The sequence below is a fragment of the Pithys albifrons genome, chromosome 4, assembly GCF_047495875.1.
Source record: "Pithys albifrons albifrons isolate INPA30051 chromosome 4, PitAlb_v1, whole genome shotgun sequence".
NCBI lineage: Eukaryota > Metazoa > Chordata > Aves > Passeriformes > Thamnophilidae > Pithys > Pithys albifrons.
The window spans coordinates 17,301,509-17,325,632 of record NC_092461.1 but is presented as its reverse complement, the minus strand read 5'-3'; the positions used below and the strand labels follow the sequence as shown (position 1 = coordinate 17,325,632).

Sequence of the window (24,124 nt, the reverse complement as noted above, 5' to 3'; positions counted from 1 at the left end):
TCTTGTAAGAGTGGTCTGCCAATGGCTATTGAAAGTGTGGCTCTGGGTGCAGTGTCCCAGAAGACCATGAATCACTAATGGCTGCCAGCTCAGCAAGTGCATGAGGAATCACTCTATACGTGTTTCTTGTGCTCTTCTTTAAACATTGCTGTTGACTCCTCTCACACATAACATGTGCAGCTAAGATGGCTTCACTTTAATAAAGTGCTTAGTGGCTCTTAAGATGGAGCTTAATCAATTGGTGAAACAGTCTGTATGATACTTCCTCCAGCGTTTTTAGGGGAATGATCCTGTAAGTCCCTCTAATAGTTTTGTCCCATGTCTGAGCAATGTCCACAAGGGACAATATCCTGCCACCCCAGGGAAACACTGCTGTACACTCAAACACAAAATGGTTATCCCTAAGAGTGCTCATTAGCCATTGCCCAAGCAAGGCCAATTTTTGGGAAGCTTGAAGATGCAAAGATAGTAGGGTTTTTACAAAGGTAACAGAAAGCATTGGTTACTGAGAGGCATGATGGCTGTTTAAGGGTTTTTTGCTCTGTAAGATAAGCCTGAAAAGGAGAAAACTGAATAAGGAGTTGCCTTTTCTACTATGGAATTTGCCTGCCCTTGGTAATATTCTTTCCTGCCCCCATTTTTGTTTGTACTGATAAATTTCCTTGCATTAATAAACTCATAATGCATCTTGTTTATCCCTTCAAAGCCAACCCTTGCAGCTTTCATTAGCATTTTAGGATATTTATGTTTTTGTAAATGACTGAAAATCTGCGATTTGTCATTTGGAATTAAGAAAAATCTTCCTTCTACCTAGGGCTGAAGCTCAGCTTAAGCCTTTGAGGGACTGAGCCACCTCTGGGCCTCATAGACAAAAACAAAGTCAGACAGTGCCCAGATTTACAACAGCAAGTGGCTTTTAGTTATTCAGATGTCTTTGATAATGTGTCATCCGCTGTTGCTGGCAGGGATCAGTGTTTAGGCTCAGAATTAATTTCTCTCTAGCTGGAGAGAAAACAAAAATATCTCTTTTGCAAGAGCAAAAAGATAGAGAGGTAGTAACAAGGAGAGAAATGAAAACAGCACCAGGCACATGTAAAAAATACATATATATATATATATACATATATATTGTATACATACTGCAAAGGTCGAAGTGCTATTCAGAAGAAAATGACTTATTTCACTCTGCTGTGCTCTGTACTTTCAATTTTGAAAATTTATAAGGTTTCAAAAGGGCATTTATCTTGTAATTGATGAAGGGCTTGGAGTTGGATGGGGAGGGATAATAATCAAAGGAGCCTTTTCAGCACTAAACTGTAGTCCAGAAAAATCAAAGGGAAGAATGTTAATTGCTTTGTACAACATGATATTCTCAGTTCAGAGCATCTCAGCCACTCAATGGTACGTTTTCTTATTTCTTCTCTCTCCCTCTCTCTCTGTAGGTTAAGTGAATAAAATAAAAAAAAAAAGAAAGAGAAAAACGAAGCTGCTTTCAAGTATCGAAGATACAAGGCCAGGATGAACACGAAGGACGGAAAAGTGTCCGAAGGAGGTCTCAATGTCACACTTACCATACGCCTTCTCATGCATGGAAAGGTGAAGCATTTGCTGTGTATTGAGCAAGTGTGTGCAGTTACCAGCAGAGCCTGAGAGTAACGTTGACAGAGAGGCTGCTTCTCCTCCAACTTGAGTGAAAATCACCATTGCCCTGACCAAGAAATCCCCTCCTGCCTTTCAGGGAATCCCACTGAGGTTCACACTGCAGCCCAAGTTCATTGAAAGAAACCCTGCTTGAAACAAACCCATTTTGAGCAGATCTGAAGGCAGAAAAAAAGAGTTCTTTCAGTGGTAGTTTGCCAAATTGGGCAGACTCTTGCATGAGGCTGACCTGTATACAACTCGCCTTTCTCATCATTTGCTGGGTTTTGCAGGGTTCTATTTAAGGTACCAGAACACTGACTTGAGTGAAATAATGGCCACAGAGTTACTAGTGCTATTGAATACAAATAGGATAGTTCTTAATTATTCTAATGTAACATCTTATTAGAACAAACCCCCTGATATGCTAAACATTGATCCAGGTCCCCTGTGGGTTTGTTTTGGAAGGCTGAGTGTCATTTTGTTTCTGTCCAGTGCAGCACTTAAGCATGCAGATAAGTGTGAAATCTGTGCCACAGACAAAGTGCTGCCTCAATATTGTCAGACTTAACAGTCTGGTCACTGTTTAGTTCACTTTGCCAGACCACAAAATGGGCTTTTAATTAAAAAACACATTTCATAGATTTGTTTGTATGATTTGCATCAGGCAACACCAGACACTTTTAGGCTTAATGAATGAATCTTACATAAAAGAGATGGTTTGGGTGCTTTCTTAACGTGGAACAGTGAGCATATATGCATATTATTCCAGAGATCAGATTTGTATATATAAATTTTAAAAAGTATTTTTGCTCCTAGAATTTAATTTTATAACTAAAATACTTTTACATATTAAAGCAGTGGATGTTTTTAACCCATGGCATGAACACTCATACCTGTACCACAAAGAGGAGACGAAGGTATCTCCCTCTGTATTTTACTTATGGAGAAGTTATGAGGGGGTACAGCTTAAGTTTGCAAATTAAAAACCTCAGAAATTGGGTTATGTCAGATCAAATTATGTTTTTTCTCAGAAATGATCTAGCCATTTTATTTGATTTTTTTCCCCTGAAATATTCAGCTTCAGGCAGACATCTGGTGTGTAAATCTGCATCTTAAATAGAGATCTGTCAAACAAATTTAATAACACTCTCTCTTACAAAACCCACCTAAAATCTGTACACGTGTCTGTGCTCAAAATTAGGTCTTAGGGGTTGATTCTACTGGATTCTGGTCCCAGTTCATGAAAGCATTTGAACACATGCTTATCCCAGTGGGTATAAGCAGTCCTGCCAGTTGCGGGCAAATTCCCATGTGCTTAGATGGTATTGGGTTTTTTTTTTAACCACTGTCAGACAGCTCTGCTTCTTTCAGAATCATGTTTGTCATTTGCAGGATATTTTACGTAAACTGTGGGCTAGGATTATAAACTTTTAAAATGAGAAATGAAATCTGATAAACTTAATTTCTTCTGTTAAACATCATTGATTCAACCACTTTTAACAATAATGGATGTCACATGTCCAGTCTTCAATCCCTATGTAGCCCCAACCTGTGTAAGCTACTCCAAATTTTAACTGGAACTATACCATGCTTCCTCAGATAACAAGGCTCGGTGGGTATACCACCAGCTCCACTGTGCTTTAATCACGTATCCTGTTGTGCCTAAGTATTGCAAAGAGTGCATTAAATCAGAATTTGTTTTGGTGATAAAAGTCAGACCCTTATGGCTTCTTTGATGTAATTTTTGTGATTTAGAAATAATAATACAGAGGAATGAAGGGTCTCTGAGTCAATATGAACTCAGTGTGAGAAGGCATTCTAAAACCTGTATATGCTTCTGGAAAAGGAGAATAAACAAGTCTCTAGGCTCTTCCTTGAGATTTGTTGTGGTAATGGCATCAGTGGAAATTGCTGACCTCTAATTAGTATTTCAAGACAAAACCATTAACTGAATCAGAGCTTGGTCTGTAAATGTCTGGTCATAACTTTAGAGAAAGGAGGGGAAATAAAAGGTTTTTAAAAATAACAATAGCAAACAGGATTCACTTATTTTTGAGTTAAGATAATTTTAAAGTTATTTATTGATGTGTTTCATGGAAATATGAAGGTCTTTCCCCACTAACATTAACTGTCTGTCTGTAAACCTTTATTACCAGTGTACCTTTACATAGGAAAGGTGTATGTATTTTGTGATATTTGCATTCATTTTGATTGAAAGTTCATAACTTGTGCTGCTCTCTTAGTTATCTCAGCTGTAAATCCTGCAGACTTAGGAAATTTTCAGCATGCACTTTTAATGTGATTTGTATAGAGGCTTTAAGTCAAGGATGAACATGTTAATTAGGCAATTAAGGTAAATTCTATACCTACAGACAGGAAAATTATGATTTCTATGAATGGACAGACCTCTGCAAGATGGCAGGCAATAAAAAAAGCAACAACAACAAACAAAATAAGTATCAAAAATAAAAGACATTAGTGTCTGATGAAAGGAAAACAAATGGGAACAGTCCTGAACTGTGGGAGGATCCAGGGCCTCCCCAATGCAGGTAGGATGCGACTCATCAGCACCTTTGCTTCATCTTGCTTTGGGGAAGGAAGGAGCTGTAGGTCCAGCTGAGCTCTTGCAGGGCTTTGCACAGCCTCCAGCTGAAGAGGCTGGGATGGCTACTGGGAGGACCAGCTCAGCCACTCACCCACAGCATAGTAAGGTTTGGGATCAGCCAGCTGGCAACCAGGCAAGGCACAGCCTTGATAGTCTCATGGCAGAAAATGTGGTGTTAAGAGAGGGCAACAATAGTTTTATCTGTTGAAGTACAAAAAAGGCTTGTGTGGACCCTGCAAACAACTAACCACTGCAAGGTATAAAAGGGCAACCTCAGGATAACCTCAGTGTTTCCAGCATGTGATATGAAAGGTGTCCTCCTGATCTGGGACTTCAGGGATTTTGTGATGATGTAAGATGAAATGCCTAATTTTCATCTTGTGCCATGTTAGATTGGTTAAAAAATTATGGTGGTGTGACAGCCCTGAAAAGAAACCAGGAACAGCACAAAACATTTGTAATATTTTCTTGCAATGGATTAGAGGGCAGGTATTAGGGAGGATGCTACAAGGGCAGTGCACAGCTGTTCTTTGCTTCCACAGAGAAGCAACTGTCTGTGTTTGCAGGAAATCTTCAAAGCAAGGTTAGGAAAAACTTGTTACACGAATGTGTGAGGAGGGGAAGAGGCTACCCAGGCACACTGCACCATCCATCACTGAAGGTTTCTAAGGGCAAGTTAGACAAAACTGAATTTATCCTGTAAAACTGCCATGGCACTGCAGCCTTTGTTGCTTGGGACCTTTCTGACTGAGTTACCTGAATGCTGCTTTGAAGGGGTCAGAAACAGGAGAGCCTTTTGAAGGACTTGCAGGAGTTAGATATTTATATATAGAATATACTAAATAATGTGGATTTGTATGTTCATCTTTTATTAATGAGAAATTAATTAAGTAATATAGCTGTTTCACGCATTTCAGTAGAGAAGAACAGAGAATATGGATTGGCGCTTTGCCTACTTCTGTATTTTCCAGCTAATTCCTGGTGTTTCCTTCTGTCCTGTGTAGGACAGAGATGTGAATGAATATGGGTATTTTATTATCTTTGTCTATTTCAAAAGTAGGCAGGGTCGGAATATTGCAGGGATTGCAAGATTTCTGCTTCCAGCAAAAGCAAGAGTGGCAATATTTACCCATATCAGCTCAACATTTTTGAAGGACTTAAGGAAGACAAATTGAGTGCATGTTATCACAGCCTCTGTATGGAGAGGCAGAGCTCAGGCCCCAAAAGAACTGTGTCTTTTTCTTCCTTTTTAAATTTTTGTCAAATTAAAAATTCTTTTTCCTCTCTGCATGTTACAGAGCTCCATGTTATTCTCTTACCATTCCTTGCTCCTCTTTTGCTCAATTTTCTATTCCCATGACTTGTAGCTATTCTTTTTCCTTGCTTTCTGCCACAGGTAATGAGGTTGGAAGAATGTGGAAAACTGTAGCCCTGTGCACAAGTATCTGCCAGCATATGTTAGTGCAGTGCTCTTGTTCTGATTTTGATCAGTTCACACCTAGAAAGAACTAACTGATGAAAAAGCACCTACTTTTAACTATAGTGGATAATGATTACATGATTTTGGACTGGTTCAGTTTTGAACACAGCTAGTGATAGAGCCTGATGAAGACCCTAGAGACTCACCATTAAAACCTAATTGTAGATGTGGATGGTAAGAGACTGGGCTGGTAGAAAGATCTTAAATCTCAGAAAAGTAGCTTAATGGAGATTTAAAAGCCAGGTCCGTGAGGTGGAACAGGAGAAATGTTCAAATGGGCCAGCATAGAAAGGGCAGCAGGGTCACAAATCCGTTTGGGTCTCCATCTCAGTGGTGGCACAGAAGTCTCTGCTTCTTCCCTCCAGGGCAAACCTGCAGAAGAAATAATATGTTGTTTCCAAAGGCACTGTGTGAACATGTGCATTGATGAAACCATATTGGGTGCAGTGAAGAATATAGTAATATATGGAGTCTGAGGAATCTTTCAGAGAACAGGAATGGAGTTCAGAAATAAAAAACAAAATGTATTAATGAAGTTGGATGGTTAGAAAGAACAAAGAATAATTTACAGGTAGGCTGAAGGAGGGAAGGGAAAACTGGCAGGGAAGCAGGATTCTTGCCAAATACTGGGAGGTGTAAATTGGTGACTTGAGACAATTAACCGGAGAAGGTAATTTAGAAGATACACGTTCAGTGACAGAAGGAAATCTGGAAAGCATAAAAGACTGAAAAGCATCAGATGTGGCAGTGTCTAGAGAGTGGCACATTTGGGATATAACGAGTTGGAGATGAAAGCTATTGCAGCAAAACTGTAGGCAATTTTGGATGTATGGCGTTGGTGCATCATGGGACAAAGAGACAGTAATTACCTCACTGTTCTTCTGGCAAAATCACACCTGTGGTTCTGTGCTCAACAGCAGATGCCACATGTGTGAGTGATGTTGAAAACTGAGCAGAGGGATAACAGAAATATAACAAAAGTTTTAGGGGGCTGAGGAGACTGGGTCTAGCTTTCTTCAGACATTCTCATAAATACTTAAAGAGAATAAATACAGGCGTAATGGAGTGTAGTTACTTTGAATGCTGCAAATGCTTGGGGCTGGAAATAATGGGATAAAATAAAATTTTGAAAAGAAATCCTAATAAAAGAATACGAAGAGAAATTCCTGGTATTGAGATTTTCATGATGTTCTTCTAGTCTCCTATGGAAATTTTAAACATATCTGGGAAAGAGTAGCAAATGTAATATTAGATTGTATAATCTGCACTGACTGAGGAAAGATGAGATGACTGAGTGGAGCTTTTCTTTCCCTGATACCATTTGCTCCATGATACGTTTCTCACAGATTCAGCACTAGTGAGTTAGAAAAAGTACCTGCAGTCAAATGTTTGGGTTGGGACAAAACCCTATGAGTGCCTTGATTTTTAGGCACTAAACTTCCAGTAAGCTTAATTTTAGATTCCTTGAGTAGCTCAGGGTATCTGAGTTCCCAATGTTTTCAGCATGATCAGTGGGTGACTTGTGGCACTAAAAGTACTGGTTAGAATGGACTTATAAGATCCAGTTTCAGTGGTGACTTTCAGAAAAGTTGTTGATTACTTTATGCTGCTATATGTAGAATTTTTTACAAGAAAAAGAAAGAAAATTAGGCTCATTAAGCAATTGCACCCACTTAGCTCGAATACAGAATAAAATCATGGAGAAAATTGCTGTTTTCATCAGTACAGATAATACAGTTTTAGCATCAGAGATTTCTTTTAGTGGCCAGGTTTTTTTTGTGTCTCCTAATTGCCTCCCTCAAAGACTGTAAAGCAAGTACAGAAATAAATTTTCCCCATCTTAAGGGTAATGCCCTTCTCCTTCCCCACTTTTTCTTTTATTTTTTGCTTATTAAAACACAGAATACAGCAAAGCAAGTTCAAGAATCACCTTGTCAGTAATACAATCCAAGCGGTAAAATGCCAATCAAGCCAATGTTTGTTCTGTTCTTTCCAGTTTCCATGAACACTGTGAGGGTATTATGAGGATTGACTGTCCTGCCTATTGCTATTATAGTTCTTGTTTTGTTTGCTTGCATTGCTGTGATACCTAAGAGGTCTAGTCATGGAACAAAACATTGCATGCAAATACACAACACAAGAAGGATCTCCTCTTAGAGTGTTTGTAGTAGCAGCCAAGAGTCTCTCACTACCCTAAATAATCAACAGAAAGGGGAGAGATTGTTCCCCCAGCCCCTAGGCACTGTATGTCCCTGAAAACAATCTCCATAGCCAAATGTCTCCGCTTGCACCAAACAAAATCTCCTCATCAGTCCACAGTTGTAATGAACTGAGTCTGCAAAAGGGACACTTCCTACATAGTGCTGCTGCTGCAGCATCATAGCTGCAGGACAAGCAAAGGAACAGAACTGGGTTTGGTTTGGTTTTGCAGGGCAAGACTGTGAGCTGTGATGTGAAACTGGATGTAAACTGGTTACCATCTGCTATCAAAAGCAAATGAGAAATGGCCATTGGCACAGCTGCCCTAAAGATGCTAGATGGACTTGTGAAAGATGCGTAACACTGGCATCTCCATCAGAAAAGACCATGATTTGTGGCTTCCTCATTCACTACCACATTTGTTAGTATAAGATGTGACTAAGTAAGGGCTTGTACTGCAGTGCCTTACTAAATTAGGGCTGTTAGCATCAGACAGTGGCTGCTGAAGCATCACCTAGGAACATGAGCTCTCCCATGTCAGTGAGGCTAATCCCATGTAATCCCACAACACAAATCAGATTCTCAGTTTATCCAAGGCAGCCATTTGTTCCCTGAGGTAGACACATTACATCATGTTTCCCAAAACTCAGTTTTCTGCCATTTTCTGAAAAATGCTAATGACATGCTTGCAAACACAGTGTTCAGAATGTCCTCATGGAATATCTTTCTGGGATCTTCCACACAGGTATATTCATGATCTTATTCAAGTATTGACAACTGTTCTCAGAACAAGGTGAGGGAGAGAGTTGACTTACGTTATGCCTCTTTATGGATGGAAGAAAGACAGCTGATATGGGTCTAGAAAACTTTATCAGCACAGCTGTCATTTGCTGTTGCCAGGACCCCCCTTGTTCTGTGATGGATGTGTTTCCCCACCATGGAAGGCTTTTATTTCTTTCCTTCCAATGCTTTTCTAGTAGGCTTTTTTGTTCATAGAGTCCAGCATTGCTGATTCTACCTTATCCTTGCTCATAGAACGCAGATAAGTGTATAGAAACAAAGCATTGCCCGAATGAATTGCAGGCTTTAGGATGGGGCCTGTGCTTTGTCAGATGCTTTGGAGTGAACGTATATGTTCCTCTATTATTTCTTAAACATGTTTTCCTTCTAGATGGGGCTTTATCTCAGGGCTCCTATGAAGCTTTTCTTTCATTTGCCCCATAACACTGATAATAAAAGCTGCATGCCCATGATAATAGATCAAGACCTGTGTTTTTCCTATGTTCCTGCAGTAGCTGCTTGGTTTTGGTTTGATTGGTTGGGACACAGTAATTATTAAACTAACCTCTCATTTGTAAAAAATTATGGGATTTCACACTTCATGTTTACAGATCAAAGGATAATCTGTAAACCAAGGTTTGTAACCGTTTGTTTCTTAATATTACTGATTTGTTTCTCTTGTTATTCAAAGGACACACCAAGTAATTGATTAGGAAATAGCCTTCTTCTGCAGCCTGTTTTATATCTTTGTTTAGTCATTCTCACTGTCAAGAGCCCTGCAAAAGCCCCTGCAAAACCAGACTTTTGTGCTGCCGCCTTTTGTTCTGCTGGTGCTGCCTTACATTCACCACAGATGATAGCTTTCTGCTCTTTGATTGGCCCACCACTCCCTACGTGTTCATTAAGAGCAAAAATCATCCCGTTCTTGTGAATAAGGTGTCCAAATAATATTATGTGCTGCATTTCAGCATGAAAGAAACCATCTCCTGTTTTTAGAATTGCTTTTCCTCAAGTTATCTGCAATGAATTGGCTGGTTGGCTAGCAATATATTTTGTTGATGCCGAGCAGTCTCTCAGTGCTTGTTGTGGCAGTTCACCTCTTGTTGTTTCATTTGTTTAATTAGAAGTATCCTACTAAAGAAAATCAGTGACAACTCACTCCCCCCAGCCTGTGAATTATTTTCAGGCTATCTGAAATCAGCATGTGGATTTCAGATTTTCCTGGGGTTTTCCAAAGGGGTTCTTGGAGTACAAGTGTGAAACTGTCCAGCTTGAGATGCCATCACCAAGAGATAATGCCCTTTGTAAGGTATTACCTGGGCTAGATATTGGCACAATCTGAAACTCATGACCCTTGGCTGAATCTCAGGATAAACACCCCAAATTGCTGTCATTTCTTGAAGGAAAGTTGATATCTATCTATTTAGTGCCTGCATGTATATATTGACTGTACACACATGCATATGTATCGGTGGATGTAGACACACACACACACTTGCAGCTTTTTAAGTCATCCCATTCATCCAACATGGTTGCTGTGGCACATCTTCTGAAGAGTGGGCATTTATATGTTGAGGCCAAGGAGCCTGGGTAATACTTCTAGCTCTGGCATCAGTCTGCCAGGTTGGCTTGGATCTGTGTTTCTCCCAGCTGAGTTTTAGTTTCTCCCTTTATGACTTCTTGTGCACTACTTTTTGATCTGCTGTTGAAATGTGATTGTATGAAGCTCAGCGATTGTTATTATAAAACTTATTTTTCCACTGTATTTGCATGTAGATGGTTAAACAGTAAATAAATCTGAAATTGATCATAGTTGCCATTAGTTTATGTTACTAAGCACTGAAAACCTGCAAATAGTTCAGGAGTTATTAGTATATTCTAAGAGGCAATTACTTGCTAGTGCAGCTAGATCAAACTCCTCTCTGACCTGCAGAGAGGCTGAATTTGACATCAACTGTAGGATTCCTCTCACCAAACTTCACATAGAGTAATGTCAGTTTAAACTGCTTCTACTGCACATGAAGAAAGCCAAAACCTTTGGGAGTACACCTCTTGCCTCCCTCTATAGGAACAAAACATCTTCCATTCTCTCTCTGCCTGAGCTGCAGAGAAGGCTGCTTGTAATGAACAGATGTAGGTGACATACATCTTAAGCAGTTAACTACAGCACATTGGTGTCTGGCAGATTTAGAAACATTTTCTAAAGAAGATAAAGCCCTCAAAATAACCTTGGTTAGGAATATTGATAAAACTTGAGTGTCATAAAAATGGTGCTAGGTATCTCATTTAGAAGTGAACTTACTTCAAAGTGATATAAGTTGTATGAAACCAATATTGGACTGTATAAAGAAACATTTGATGAAGTAGCTTTGTTAGTTTGAAGAGTGAGGTGTAAAGAATCTTTTGATTTAATCTGTAGCTGAAGTAGTTTTCTCATCATAATTTAAGACGTGATCTGTTGTCACCAGTAGTTTCTAGCTTTCCTAGAAAGAGCTAAGGCCCCAGAAGAGTCTGAAGTGACCCTTTTCAAACCATTCTGCTTTTTTTTTTTTTTTAGTAATTTCTGTGGATCAAAATTCTGAAAAAATGAGAAATGTTGATGTAAAGTTAGTGCTTCTCTCTGCCCCTGTGACTTTACCCCACAATGGCAAACAGAATCCCAGCTTCCAGTGTAGAGAGAGAGGTGGCATTTGCTTGGAGGTTTTGGAATTGCCTGCTTAAAGAATAAGCTCTAAAGTTACCCTTTGAGGAGGGAAAGGTTTGAAGTACTTCAGAGGATTACAATGACATTTCCTAGCGTATTCCAAGGAACTGGCTACCAGTCTTACTGAGATACTTTTTCTCAGTGGGATGCACACTGTTCATTTAGTGAGTCCTTCAGCAGCTTGTACTCTTTGTTAATAAATAGCAAGGTGATGGTCAGTCAGGTAGAATTCCTATCCCCACTGAAATCCATAGCAAAACTCCCACAGACTTCAGTGGAACAAGCATGTTGAGAATCCTAATATTTTATACTCTACTTTGCTTGTGGGCAGTTAAATGCCTCCCTGACATCCGATCCCGTCAGATCTCGGAAGCTAAGCAGGGTCAGCCCCGGATTAGTACTTGGATGGGAGACCTCCTGGGAAATGCTGGGTGCTGTAGGTTCTAGTCCTGAGGACTTCACTGTCACTGTCCAAGCTCGCTCAGCTGTGGCAGATGAACCTCAGGACTTAAATGGTGGGGCCAGTTCTGCGCACGCTGAGCCTCACCTAAAATCCACTGTGCAGGCTGGAAGGGCACACCCACGTGGGGACAGCCCTTCCCAAATCTTCGTTCGCGAAGTTTGGCCATACATGCATACTTTGCTTGTTTAAATACTCCTAATTTCCATGCTGGAAATGGACCATCCTTTTTACCAGTGCTACAAACAGTATATTGCTTTTCTGTTTTCCTATTTCCAGAGAGGATATCTTTGTATTTATTAGACATGACCCATCCATGCATTTCTGAAAGAACAGCATTAAGGTCCAAGATAATAAAATGGATTGGGACAAATTTCATACTAAGTTTGTACTGACAGAGGCTTGCAGGTTCAAGGCCAGACCCTTAGATTCTATTGAAACTTCAGGTATACAAAACTTGTAGTTATACCATGGACTGAAATACAGTTGCTTGCCCGTAGCAACTGAAACCACATACACTCACCCCTAGCAAAAGGTCCTTCTACCTCCTAAGAATCTGTTTTATGAAAGTAATTATTTCTGAAAGCTGTAACTGAGAGAATGGCAAACATTTTCGAGGTAGACCTGCTGAACGTGTTAAGTGGGCAGGTAGGAACTGCCAGACATGGGAAGTTCCCAAGGCTTGTCATCACTGAGAGCCTTGCTCCTGGTATTGTTTAAGCCCATTCAGCAATTACAGGCAGGTTGGTAGAGTTACAGTGATAGTATAAAAAATAGTAAGATCTAGGCATGGTCTCACAAACATAAGACAAGAATCACTTGCCTCTGCCTGCTGTGGCTACACTCCTGCCAATACAGTCCAGTCTTTGTTTGATTAGGGCTGCACTGCTGATGCACTTATGTACTCAAGTTGGCATTGTGCACTGGCACCCTCAGGACTTTTTCTGCGAAGCAAGTTTTTGCCCAGCTTGTCCTGCTGCATGAGCTTTTTCCATCCCAGACATGGGACTTTTCATTTAACTTTTTCTACTCCCTATGGTTTTTCTCGGCCTATTTCTCCAGCCTGTCTAGGTGATTCCAGATATCAGCCTTGTCCAGCAGTGTATTGACTGTTCCTCCGAGTCTGGTGTTACGTGCAGACTTGCACAGAGTGCAAAAGAACTGTGTGCCAAAGTTCTTCATTGAGATAGGTAACTTCTCACTGAAGTCCTTGCATCTGGTGAGGATATAAGGAAATGCAAGCAGAGACAGTTTCATGGCATGAGCTTGTAAACAACAGGTGAAAAATAACTTTAAAGATCACTGCAGGTAGTTCTCTACTGTGGTGAATTTAGTACCACTTTATCCCTAGTTCAACATTGGATAGGGCAATGGAGGATGATTTCTGAAATCTTACACTTTGCACTGTGTTTTAGGATGAACCCCACTTAAGACTATTTCTTTTAGAGTTAATAGTTTCATTTTTGCTACCTGTTGGTTTAATTCACAAAGCTTTTAACCCAGAACTGCCACATTGTTCTCCTATTGTATGTTCACAGCCAGTTTCTCAGTATTTTCTTTCCCTTCGTGGAAAATTGTGGGAGTTTAATAGCAATTCCCAAATCCCTAAAACGTCATTACCAGTTATTGTTCTGTAAGTGCTTAATAGGGAGATTAAGACAGGCCACCAGGTGTTTACACAATAACATTTGGTAGCATGGAAATTCAGCCCTAGCTATTACATGGTGTAAATGGGGTAAATGCCTGCCCTTGGAGAAACCAGCAAATATTTTGATGCTTATGTTACACCTCATTTTCTCTAGTAGATTGTGCAGTTCATTATTTCTTAATTTTTCATTTCCTGATAGGGATTTGTCTGTGTTTATAGTAGCAGGATTGATCTGTAACCACAAGATCAGTTTCTGTTAAAGGTGTTTTTCTTGCACAGTCAGTTGGCTACAAAGCTGCATTTCTAGTCCACCCCTTTGTATCTGATCTGGCATATTTGTATACAGCAACAATGGAATGGGGCTACGCTTCACCCTGAAGCTTTGAATAAGTGATAGTGAAATAACTTAGAAGCAGCACAAATGCTTTTCTGCAGTAAATTGTATCATTCACAGTGTCTTTTTTTTCTATTTCAGGAGGTTGGAAGCATTATCGGAAAGGTCAGAAAATTATTTATATTCATGTCAAAATATTGTATAGCAGTTCTTTTTTTTAGCCCAGACTAACCTTTTTTGTTGTTGTTGTTTCTTTAACAGAAAGGTGAGACAGTGAAGAAGATGAGAGAGGAGGTAAGACAAGCCTTGATGTCTTCACTTGCCTTTCTTTCCAGCTCAGGGAACAGGGAATTCAGCATGTGCAGCCCGATGCTGCCACCAAGTGGGGAGTTAATTTTACGTCACCGTTCTTTGCAAGCGGCGGTGTATAAATATGCTGGCCTAAATTAAACACTGATGTTAATGTAACCTCCTTATCGCTACAGCAGTCTGGAGTCTTTCATTCCCATAGAGATATGCTTGCTTCTGTCTTATCTCAGAAACAGCTTACCAGCATGATTCTGTGCATCAAACCCACTGTATCTTTCGTTAACATACCTATGTGTGTCCTGCATGTGGCTTGGCCTCCTCCTAGAGTTTCTACAAATCTGAAGTGAAGCATTAGATTGATGTGCATCAAGCTTGAGGGTAGACACAAGCTTTGCAGAGCTGGAGCCAGACTTGTGCAAGCCAAAGCATCCCTCTGCTGTGTCTTGGCAAAGCCTTAACTTTGCCTCGTTTTGCAGCTGTGAGTAGGATGTGGGCAGGGTAGGTCTACACACCTGCCATTCACATCCCCTGAAAAGGTTGTAGACACAAAATGATTAACTAAATCAGGGTACTGCATAAACCTTAGTATCCCCTGTGTATGCAGCCTTCTTTCCCTGCTACAGAGCAGTTGGAGGTTACAGACCCATGCTGGTCTGCCAGGCAGCACTTCCGACCTGGAGATCTGCGTCATTATTTTTTCCTTGAAGCTACTGTTAAAAGTGTAAGTCAGAAGACTAAATCCTATTGTTCAAAACTTTAGGAGTGCAGTGTATAGAGGATGCCTATAGAAAAGTCAATTTGGTTCTAGTAAAGCTGCAGTATATTACTACGTCAGCTGCTTTGTTGTATTATACACTGATAGAAGGTCTGTGGCAGAAAAATGTCAAAGTATTTTAGTAAAGAGAATTGCAGACATCCATGTTTAAATATACACAATGGGGATTTCTTTGTCAGGCTGACTGTCAGAGCTCCTTTATTGACAATAAGAACTTTCACCCATGTTTCACACATAAGTACATTTGCTAAGACTTAAAAAAAGGTAAGAAAAAATGTTTCCAGTATACTAAGTAATCCTACCAGTTGATTAAACACAGTTTAATTATTAATCATGATCATGGGCAAATGTCTTTGGATATAAATTGCATGCACAGAAGGGAAGCCATCATTGGAGAGCGCTCCTGACTTCTGAGTTAAACATCTTAAAGAAGAGTTAGGATCCTTAGTCCTTCTTCATTGCTTCTTTAAAAGCAAAATGCAACTTTTACTCTGAGCTTCCTGAGAGATGTGGCACATTGCATGCCATCTTTATGGTATGAAATGTTACTCTGTCTTGTTCTGTCATTGGGGAAATTCAGAGACAACTTTGGGCCTAAAGATAAGTACAAAAACCTCAATTCTGTGCCCAGGTCTGTGGCAGCAAGATTTTTCTATCAGTAGTATAGGGCTTTGTTTTTTTCTTGTTGTACCTGGGTGCTGTTGCATGGGGTAATACAGTCCCTTGCTGTGGGAAAGCAGCGTGCATGGGAGTAAGGGCTGGGACACAGAGCACATCAGACTCTGCAAGGGTACCCTGAAGGCAAAAGGCCACATTAGCCCAGATTGTCTCCTGTTTGCTTCAGGCCCTCATCCCTGAGGTCAGTGCCTGTGGATGATTTGAGGCTCCAGTGATTTAGTAGGCTGCACTAACACATTTCCATGCCTGAAACCTCAGGGAACATGTAAAGTGGGTCTTACCTGAACTGGATTTGATCATTATCTACATATACATATATATATGTTTTCTCTGTTCTGTCACAGTGGCATAAAGAGGACTGAGTATACCTGAGAGCTATACTGGCTTGTATCCAAGGCTTGAAGTTTTCTATCTCCATCCTACAGGCTCCTTACCTTACAGAGACAATGCTGTCACTGTTTCCTGTCCTACCACTACTGCTTTAAAGGATTGTTCAGTGCATATCGACTGACTGCCTTCCCATGAGACACACCTATAAGGAGCCTTCTCCATAGTGCAAAGCAATGCCTCAGCTAGAGAGGTCAAACGTTGCCTTTGAGGCTCCAAACCAGGGAGGTGCATCATTCCTGGGAGATGTTGGTGCTCCCTGGAGACAAACACCTACTCTTAAATTCTGCAGCTCCAGTCCTACTTAAGTTTAATCCTGCCAGAGGGAAGGGAAGAGACTTGATTTGCAATTATTTGCAACTTCGAGCTGCAGAGGTGCGATTTGCATACTGCAAAGGAGGCTGTTAAGTATTTACTCTGACAGAATCCGGCTTCCCGCAGTTTGATGAATTTTTGGAATGTGATCAGTTTATGCTGAAATTATATGATGTTGGGGCTGCAGTTGTAGAAGAGGGAATTAGATGCCTCAAGGTATTCCTTCTCAAACTATATCCCTAATCCTGCTTATTTTGCTCCCTGGGAAGCATAACTTTGAAAAATATTTGTTCCTTTTGACAGAGTGGTGCTCGAATCAATATTTCAGAAGGCACTTGTCCAGAGAGAATTGTGACAATAACAGGCCCAACAGATGCAATTTTTAAAGCTTTTTCTATGATTGCACTAAAATTTGAAGAGGTAAGCAAATAAAATAAGAGGGTTTTTCTCACTTCAAGTTGAAATATAAACACTGTTTGAATTTTCTCATGTTTGCTTTAATGTTAAATAGGATTTGTTTAATGTTCTATTTAATAGCAACGAAAGTGGTTGTATTTTTATAAATGCTTTTGGCAGCAATGCTGAAGAAAAATAATGGGTCAATTTACAAGCTGTTTGATCATTTCTTCTGGTTTTTGGAGGCTTCAGGGAGCAGCAATTGCTTCTAGTAATGTGTGCTAATGGTAGGAAAAATGTCTTGGAAAAATTCTAATCCCATTGTGGGTTTGATTTGAAAAGAATAATTACCTAACTTTTAACTCTGTTTTATATGAACACAGTTGGTAATGATGTAAATTTTATATATGTCAAAATGAATATATAACTCATTTAACTAGAAAATTTTTGTTTTAAAAACAAACTATATGATTGCCAATTACCATATTTAAAGCTTGGCTTTTAAAATCAATTAAAATAAAGGCACTAAGAGTAAGTAAGGCAAGAGCTCAATTCACAGTAGAGTAATTGTTCTGTGCAAATATGTATATATCTAAAGTGCTGGGATCTCCTTCAGTTTCATGGACCAGCTACAGTTAGATGTGGTCGCCACTTTAATGGAAAACCTCACAGAAAAGATAACAGAGTGCAGAACATGAACACTGGTCCTTCTGAGGAGAATTTAATTCCCTCTACTTTTGAAAATCGTATGACTAGTCCAGGCATCTCTTTTGTCCTTTCTGGAGAGACAGATGCCCTTGCAGAAAGCAAGTTTTCTTTTTCCTAAAGGAAGAGCCTGCAGATAGGTGGACTGAATCACTTGCAGCAGAAGAAAGAAGCTGTGTCGCTCCAGAAGGGATTAAACTAGAGAGATATTAATCTCTTTCCCAAAAGTACTTATTTCTTCAAGTCAAAGTTAGTCTCTACATCTCCCCATAATACTGGGAGGTGCTGATATTGATGAAACATGACAGTATGTGCCTTTATTTACCCATGGTGGTTGCTCATGTTTATACCAACACGACGAGAAGAGAGTTTATAGGTCATCAGATGCAGTTGTCTTCTAGCATAAGCCAAATGTCTTGCAACTTCACAGCATGATCAAAAACTAGTTAGAATTTTTTATGTTTCCTGATACTGGAGCCACGACTTCAGGATCATAATTTGACAACTTCTTTTCACTCCTCACCTGAATTTACTCATGAACAGTTTATGCAGCTTTCCTTCTGTGCCAGCACTGGCCTCTACTTTAAATAATTCTTACCTTTCCATCCCTGATGATTTCCCTCCTAGAGGTGTTTTTAGAAGCTGATTTTGTCCCCTCATACCCTTGCTTTTGCCAGAGTAAGTGATCCAAACCCAGCCTTTCGGAGGATGCATTCCCTGCTCCTCTAGTGACTCTAAGAGTCGCGCTCTACCTTTTTCCAGTTACAGTTTGTGTTGAATGTTTGTGTTAATTGTGGACAGGTTGCAAATGAAGTTCCACAGAGGTTTATTTAATGGCACTAGCAGTCCCCTGTCCTAGTAATCATGCTGACACATCCTACCACTGCTGGAAATGCCTCACCTCCTGCTAGTGCAGTGCTTTGCACAGAGCCATGATGGGTATCTGTAGGGAAAAAGCTCAGCTGTTGTTGTATCAGTGAGAGGTTTTTCAGTGTCCCGGCCTGCCCATCCCCAGCGTGACCCCGGGTTTCAGCATCCGAATACCTGGATGAATTCTCACAGAGATAAAACTCCAGGCTCCACAAGGTTAAAAGAACGTTCAGCATAACTTTATTGGGGGGGGGGGGGGGGCAGTGAACAGCTTATATAATGTTTTCTGGAGTACACGTGAACTGAGACAGCTTAGGGATAGGTCAAGAGGTCTGTGCACAAGCCAAGGGTCTCTTTTCATTGGCTGAAAGCCAGCTACCACGACCTGGCCACGCGCTGGACAGCCCAACCTCTGGTGACAGGCTGTCTGGCCCGTTTACGGTTCTGGGGTTGTTTACTTTTCCTTCTGGCTGCCCCAAGGTCATCCTGACCTTGCTAGCTTGCTAGGTCCTAACGTGCAGTCGTGCATGTGCAGGGGCTGGGGCCAAGCCTTTCCTACAGATATGTCCAGGTCCTGCTCAGGTGTTTTCACCTCTTCAGTCTTGGCAAACATTCCTGTCAGCCCCCAGACGAATAATCTTTTTTTAATCTACTGCAAAAGTTAATCCCATTTTTATTTCTTCAATCTCTTGGTTTTTCCGGTCTTCCTGTGTGATATTCCAGTCTTTCAACATATCAATAAAGTATGATTTTTTTGTGACATGACACATTTTATAAGAACGCTAATATTTTTTCTTGCCTGTTATTAATGAAATAATAATGATTTTGAGGTTGAATCCTGCAGAACCATGCAAGTAGCTCTGTCTAACCCAATTTTAATACCACCTGTTGTTGTCTCTTTCTCATCTTTTATCTTCTACCCATCTTGTACCGACCACTGTTTCCTTTGGGTTAAGAGGTGTCTTTGTGTACAGTACCATACCCTCCAGTCCACGGAGTCATAGAGAGAGCAATCTCTCTCCTCTCTACACAAAAAACATGTTCTGCCTAGGGCCTTATGCTGAAAAGTGCTGAGGGAATCATTAACACAGATAATCCTGCCAGTTCCCACCAAAATTAGTACCCAGTGGAAATAATGCTGCATTTTTCATAAAAACATCAAACACTGCACAGCATCACATCCCCAGCCCACCACCCAATGGGGTGTAGTCTTTGAAAGTGCTGTAGCTAGCAAGAGGAATAGAAATCTGAAACTTAGGCATCTGGATGGATTTTATGCATATTTGCACTTGCAGATTTTAGAGGGTAGTCTGGACTCTTCATATGGGCATTAGCAAAGAGTATTGACACTCCCTGCAAATCAAATGCTGCCATTATATGTTCTGAAATATCTGTATTTAGTTTTAACGTAATTGATTTGTGGTATATTTAAAAGGACAGCAGTAAAGAAATATGTCTTATACAATCAATTAGTTTTCCTATAATTTTTTCTGTCAATAAAATGAGGTAACTGTGACTCTCTGGAGGCAAAATAAAGTGCTGTTTCAGGAACTGGAAATAAGTTAGCTACCAAATGCTGTTTTTCATACATATATTTTTGTTGGAGATTTCCTCAGCCATTTAAAAATTTCAGTCTATCTCTTGGTATTGCAGCTACATTCAAACAGAAGAAAGAAAGATGCATGTGTGAAACTGCTGCTTTGAGGGATATTTTTGGTATTAGTTATGCATGCCCACATGAAGCATTTTGATGGGAAGCCCCTGAACCTTTAATTTCAACCCTACAGCTGTAGACCTGGGGATAAACAGGTCTAGGAAGACATGGAAGCCTTGGAGTGCTTTTCTACTGCTAGTAAAGATCTCAGAATGTGTCAGATAGACAGGAAAAAAAGAAAGGTTTCGTTGTCATTATAGTTGCTCTGCAGCCTTATATCATTCTGTTTTGACAACCTTCCTAATAAAAGTTGATTTTCTAGCAGTCTTATGATGAATTTACAAGCTAGGTAGGTAATTACATAAATAACTGAAGTATTCACTGCAGAGGAAAAAGAGAGTTCTTTAAAAAGGTCTCTAACCCAGGCAGACCACCAAAATTGCAAGAGAGGACATTTTAGAGCAGTCTTTTCTGGACCGGAGGCTGAACCCCGAGAAATGCAGCTGTAACTGCACTGGTGAGCAGGGCAGTTCTAGCTTTGCCTAAGTGTTTAATCCACTTGAAGTACATGGTAGTTAAGCACTGCAATAACCAGCACGTACAGCTGGGCTGGCACTCCCAGCACTTCCAGACTGCCAGTCAGCCTGTCCTGGCTGAGGAGCAGCCCACCAAGCAGGCAGAAAGCCATGCAAGGTCCAGCTCTGGTGTCTGACAGAGCCTTGAGGAAAGGGATGCAGTGCCACAGGAAGAGCCCTACTTGGGACACTTCAGTTCTGAAGGGTATTTTTTTCCTGCTCGTTTCTTTTCTATCATGTTTTTAAGCTGGAATCACTCCTTTATGCACTCCATGCTGCTGAGCAGTGTGTTTAGATTTTGCTCTTTTTAAATGATGAGGAGAAAACAAAGAGAGTAGTGGCTTTCCGTTTTGGCAAAGTGCTTTCAAAAGCAGCAGTGAAGGCTTGAGGCCAGGCCAAGTATGATACAGAAGCAGGAGACATTGTCAGGGTCATGCTGTGTGGCTGAAGAGGATTATTTACCTACATCTGGACAAGCATGTGCTGGCATCTGACACAAACATGATATAGTGAGGGGGCATATTCCAGCTGAAAAATTAGGATGACTTGGCCTTTATTTCAAGTACATGGGTGCTGCAAAATTCTGTTATCTCTCTCACTTTATTTTGGAATGCAATCTCTCACTGACACAGGCACTAAACGAACTGTGAGTTACTACTCGCTGGCAGAGGAATGATTTGATAGCTGTTTGGCCACATGCAGCAGTGCCTCGTTTTGTGCAAGACTTTTTTCTTCTTTTTAACCTAAGCAAAGCCATACCAAGCCATTTTTTGGATGGAAGAATGCTGCCCTCAGAACTGGGGAGATAGTAGGGATCAGTGCTGGTGTTACTGGGCTCCCACACCGGTTCAGTGAGACATGCAGAGTTGTTGAAGTATTGAGCAGTTTGTTGTTTTTTTTTTTTAATTTGGGTTGCCAATTGCACGATATAGGAATTTTTTTTTTAACAAGTGATAGTCTTAATAAGCAAGAATTTAGGGAATCATATCAATTCTATCTGCTGGAACTCTTGTTGGATCATAAATGAGTTAAGTGAATGCAAAATGCATGTTTTCTCATTCCTGTCCTAGTTTTGGGTAACATTTCTGTGAAGGGTGTTAATAGTTGTGCCATGCCACCTCACAGATGGAAGAAACAGTCTTTCCAGCTCATAGCTAGTGTTTCCAATACACATTATTATGACTTGTTGGATAGGTGCCATGCAGCTTATAGCTTTCTGTTTCTGTGATCCTAAATTCCTTTAACAGCATCCCTTCAACCAGTGGGAAGATAAACATTATCTTTTCCTCTGTGATGAAGCCTTTAGAGGGATTGTTTTGTCCTGCCTAAAAGATTTTAGTAAATAAAATATATTTGAAACTATTTAAACATTGAAACAAGTCTATTGAGATGCTCATGAGAATGTATAGTAGTCTCATCGGGTATGTGTTACTTTACATGTTACATTACCTGGATACAGGTAATTGCTGTTCTGCTGAGCTCTTTGTTATTATGGTTGTAAAGCCATGATGGAAAAGATTTAGAAACTGGGTAGCAATACGAATGCTTATGGATCTGCTATGAAACAGCAATTAAATCTAGGAAGCAACAAAATATTTATTAAACTAACCTGTTTGTTTTTCTCTGAGTCAAATTATTCACAGGTTCATTGTCATTCCCTTTTTTTTCCTTTTTGTATCAAATCTGAGAAGAAATTATGTGAAATGCAAAGATATGTCATACAAGATAAATGTTCTAATTGAGGTGGTGAAAAAAGAAACCAGAACAGGACTTGGAAGCCTGTGAACACAAAAGCCTCTTGGCCTTTTCCATCTGTTTTGACTGGTTTAATGACAGATACCACCTCCTCCTCCTAGTCCTGCTCTCTGGTCCTGCAGCATGGACCTGCAATGCCAAACAGCTGAAGGGTTCCTCTGGCACAAGCCATTAATGCAGTTCATGCTTACGGTGTATCACCAGCAGAGCCAGTTACTTTTCCTACCCCAAAACATATTCTGACAGGTTGCACGCTCCCCAGGTCTCCATGAGCAGCCAGGGCATTTTCTCTGAGCCTTGCAGTGCTTACCAGGAATGACAAATCCCCCGCTAATGCTCCCTGACATTGTGATTACAGGACATAAACGCTTCAATGACAAACAGCACGGTGACAAGCAAACCACCTGTAACACTGAGGCTCGTTGTCCCAGCAAGTCAGTGTGGATCCCTTATAGGAAAAGGAGGTTCCAAAATCAAAGAAATCAGGGAGGTAAGTAAGTCTTCGTATATCTGCTGGGGATACTGGCTAGCTCAGCATCCTACTGCAGTGCTGGCCAGCATCACCCACTGCACTGTGCTCATCACACCAGCACGAGCATGTGCTGATTGTACAACCTGTGAAAGCCTTGCTCTTGGAGAAGCAGCCTTTCCTTGTATTTGCCTTGACACTAAAGACCACGTGTGAAATAGAGAAACAGCTTTGCAATATGTGAAGTCTTTGATGCACAATTAAGCAAAGCAACAGTGACAGAAATGGCTCTTCAGGTTTCTCTTCAGGCACAGGCCCCTCCACAGCAATACTCAGATTATTCCAAGTCAGAGACTTGCAGACATTTCCAAATTGGATACCACCTTGCAGACAGAGAAAGACACAGGTAGCACTGGAAAGTCCAGGTTAGCAGATCTACTTTTTAGAAAAATGTGACTTTGATCATCCCTTCCCATTTCTCCATAATGTCAGTATGCCCCAGGTGAACTGATTTCATGTATTCCAAACACATACTGTTTTGGTTTTTTTAATCCAGGTGTTCATTTAATGTTCTAGCAGCCACTTTTTCCTCTAACAAAAAAATGCAAAAATTATAATACTGTGCCAATTTTAATTCTTCCATGCATGACTGTAACAATATGGCACATGCCAAAGCCAAGGATTCAGTGTTTGTAATCAGTCATACAAGAAAATTAGGTACATGCTTAGTTATAAAGAGAAAATCTGACTAAGACATTTTAGAAAAGGGGATTATCTTTCTGGAGGAAGTGACAGTATTCCATCTAAATTTATATTCATTCCAACAGGGAGTGAATTATTGAATATTAAGATAATATGTTGATCCTTTTTTTTTGTCTGTGTCAAAACAAAAGCTTTGGACAGGCTCTACCAAGGTGAAACTTCCTTGTTTTGTCTAACATGTAGATTCAAGACAGTAGGTTTTATGGAGCTTTTAAATTGATTTCTTAGTTGTATTAAAATCAGAGCTGGCAGGAGTGTGAACTGTGTGGTAGTGAGTACTTAGTTCTAAGTTTTGCAGCTGTCAGTACTTTGGATTTTATTTTAAACATGGACAGCTCCATTTGGAGCACTGAGAGAATGCATTTACAACATTGGATTTTAAAGGCAAGATTGGTATGTTGGTTAAATTAAATGACTGAAGAGATTATCCTGGTGAGCATAGTTTCAGAAGCAATTACCTATAGTCTAGTACAAGGAAGTACAGGAATAGTGTTTGGCCAAATAGGTGTTTTGATAAGGCTCATGTAACAAGAAGTCACACTGCACATTTTCTTAAGCATAATGGCCAAAATATTACTTATTTTTCATTGCTTACATACGACCAAATTCAAAGAGTAAACAAG

At 40.2% G+C, this 24,124-nt stretch overlaps 1 protein-coding gene across 13 annotated transcripts in view; it reads left to right on the top strand.

Moving 5' to 3' along the window:
* The window catches only part of LOC139671172 (poly(rC)-binding protein 3-like), a 511,988-nt gene that overhangs the window by 447,147 nt on the left and 40,717 nt on the right, over window positions 1-24,124 (top strand). For all 13 annotated transcript variants that reach the window (XM_071553579.1, XM_071553578.1, XM_071553569.1 and 10 more), the window contains 5 exons: window positions 1,443-1,596; window positions 13,993-14,016; window positions 14,113-14,145; window positions 16,619-16,735; window positions 22,629-22,760. In XM_071553579.1, the coding sequence (XP_071409680.1) occupies window positions 1,519-1,596; window positions 13,993-14,016; window positions 14,113-14,145; window positions 16,619-16,735; window positions 22,629-22,760 (384 nt within the window). In that variant the 5' untranslated portion in view covers window positions 1,443-1,518. The remainder of the gene's footprint in view (window positions 1-1,442; window positions 1,597-13,992; window positions 14,017-14,112; window positions 14,146-16,618; window positions 16,736-22,628; window positions 22,761-24,124) is intronic.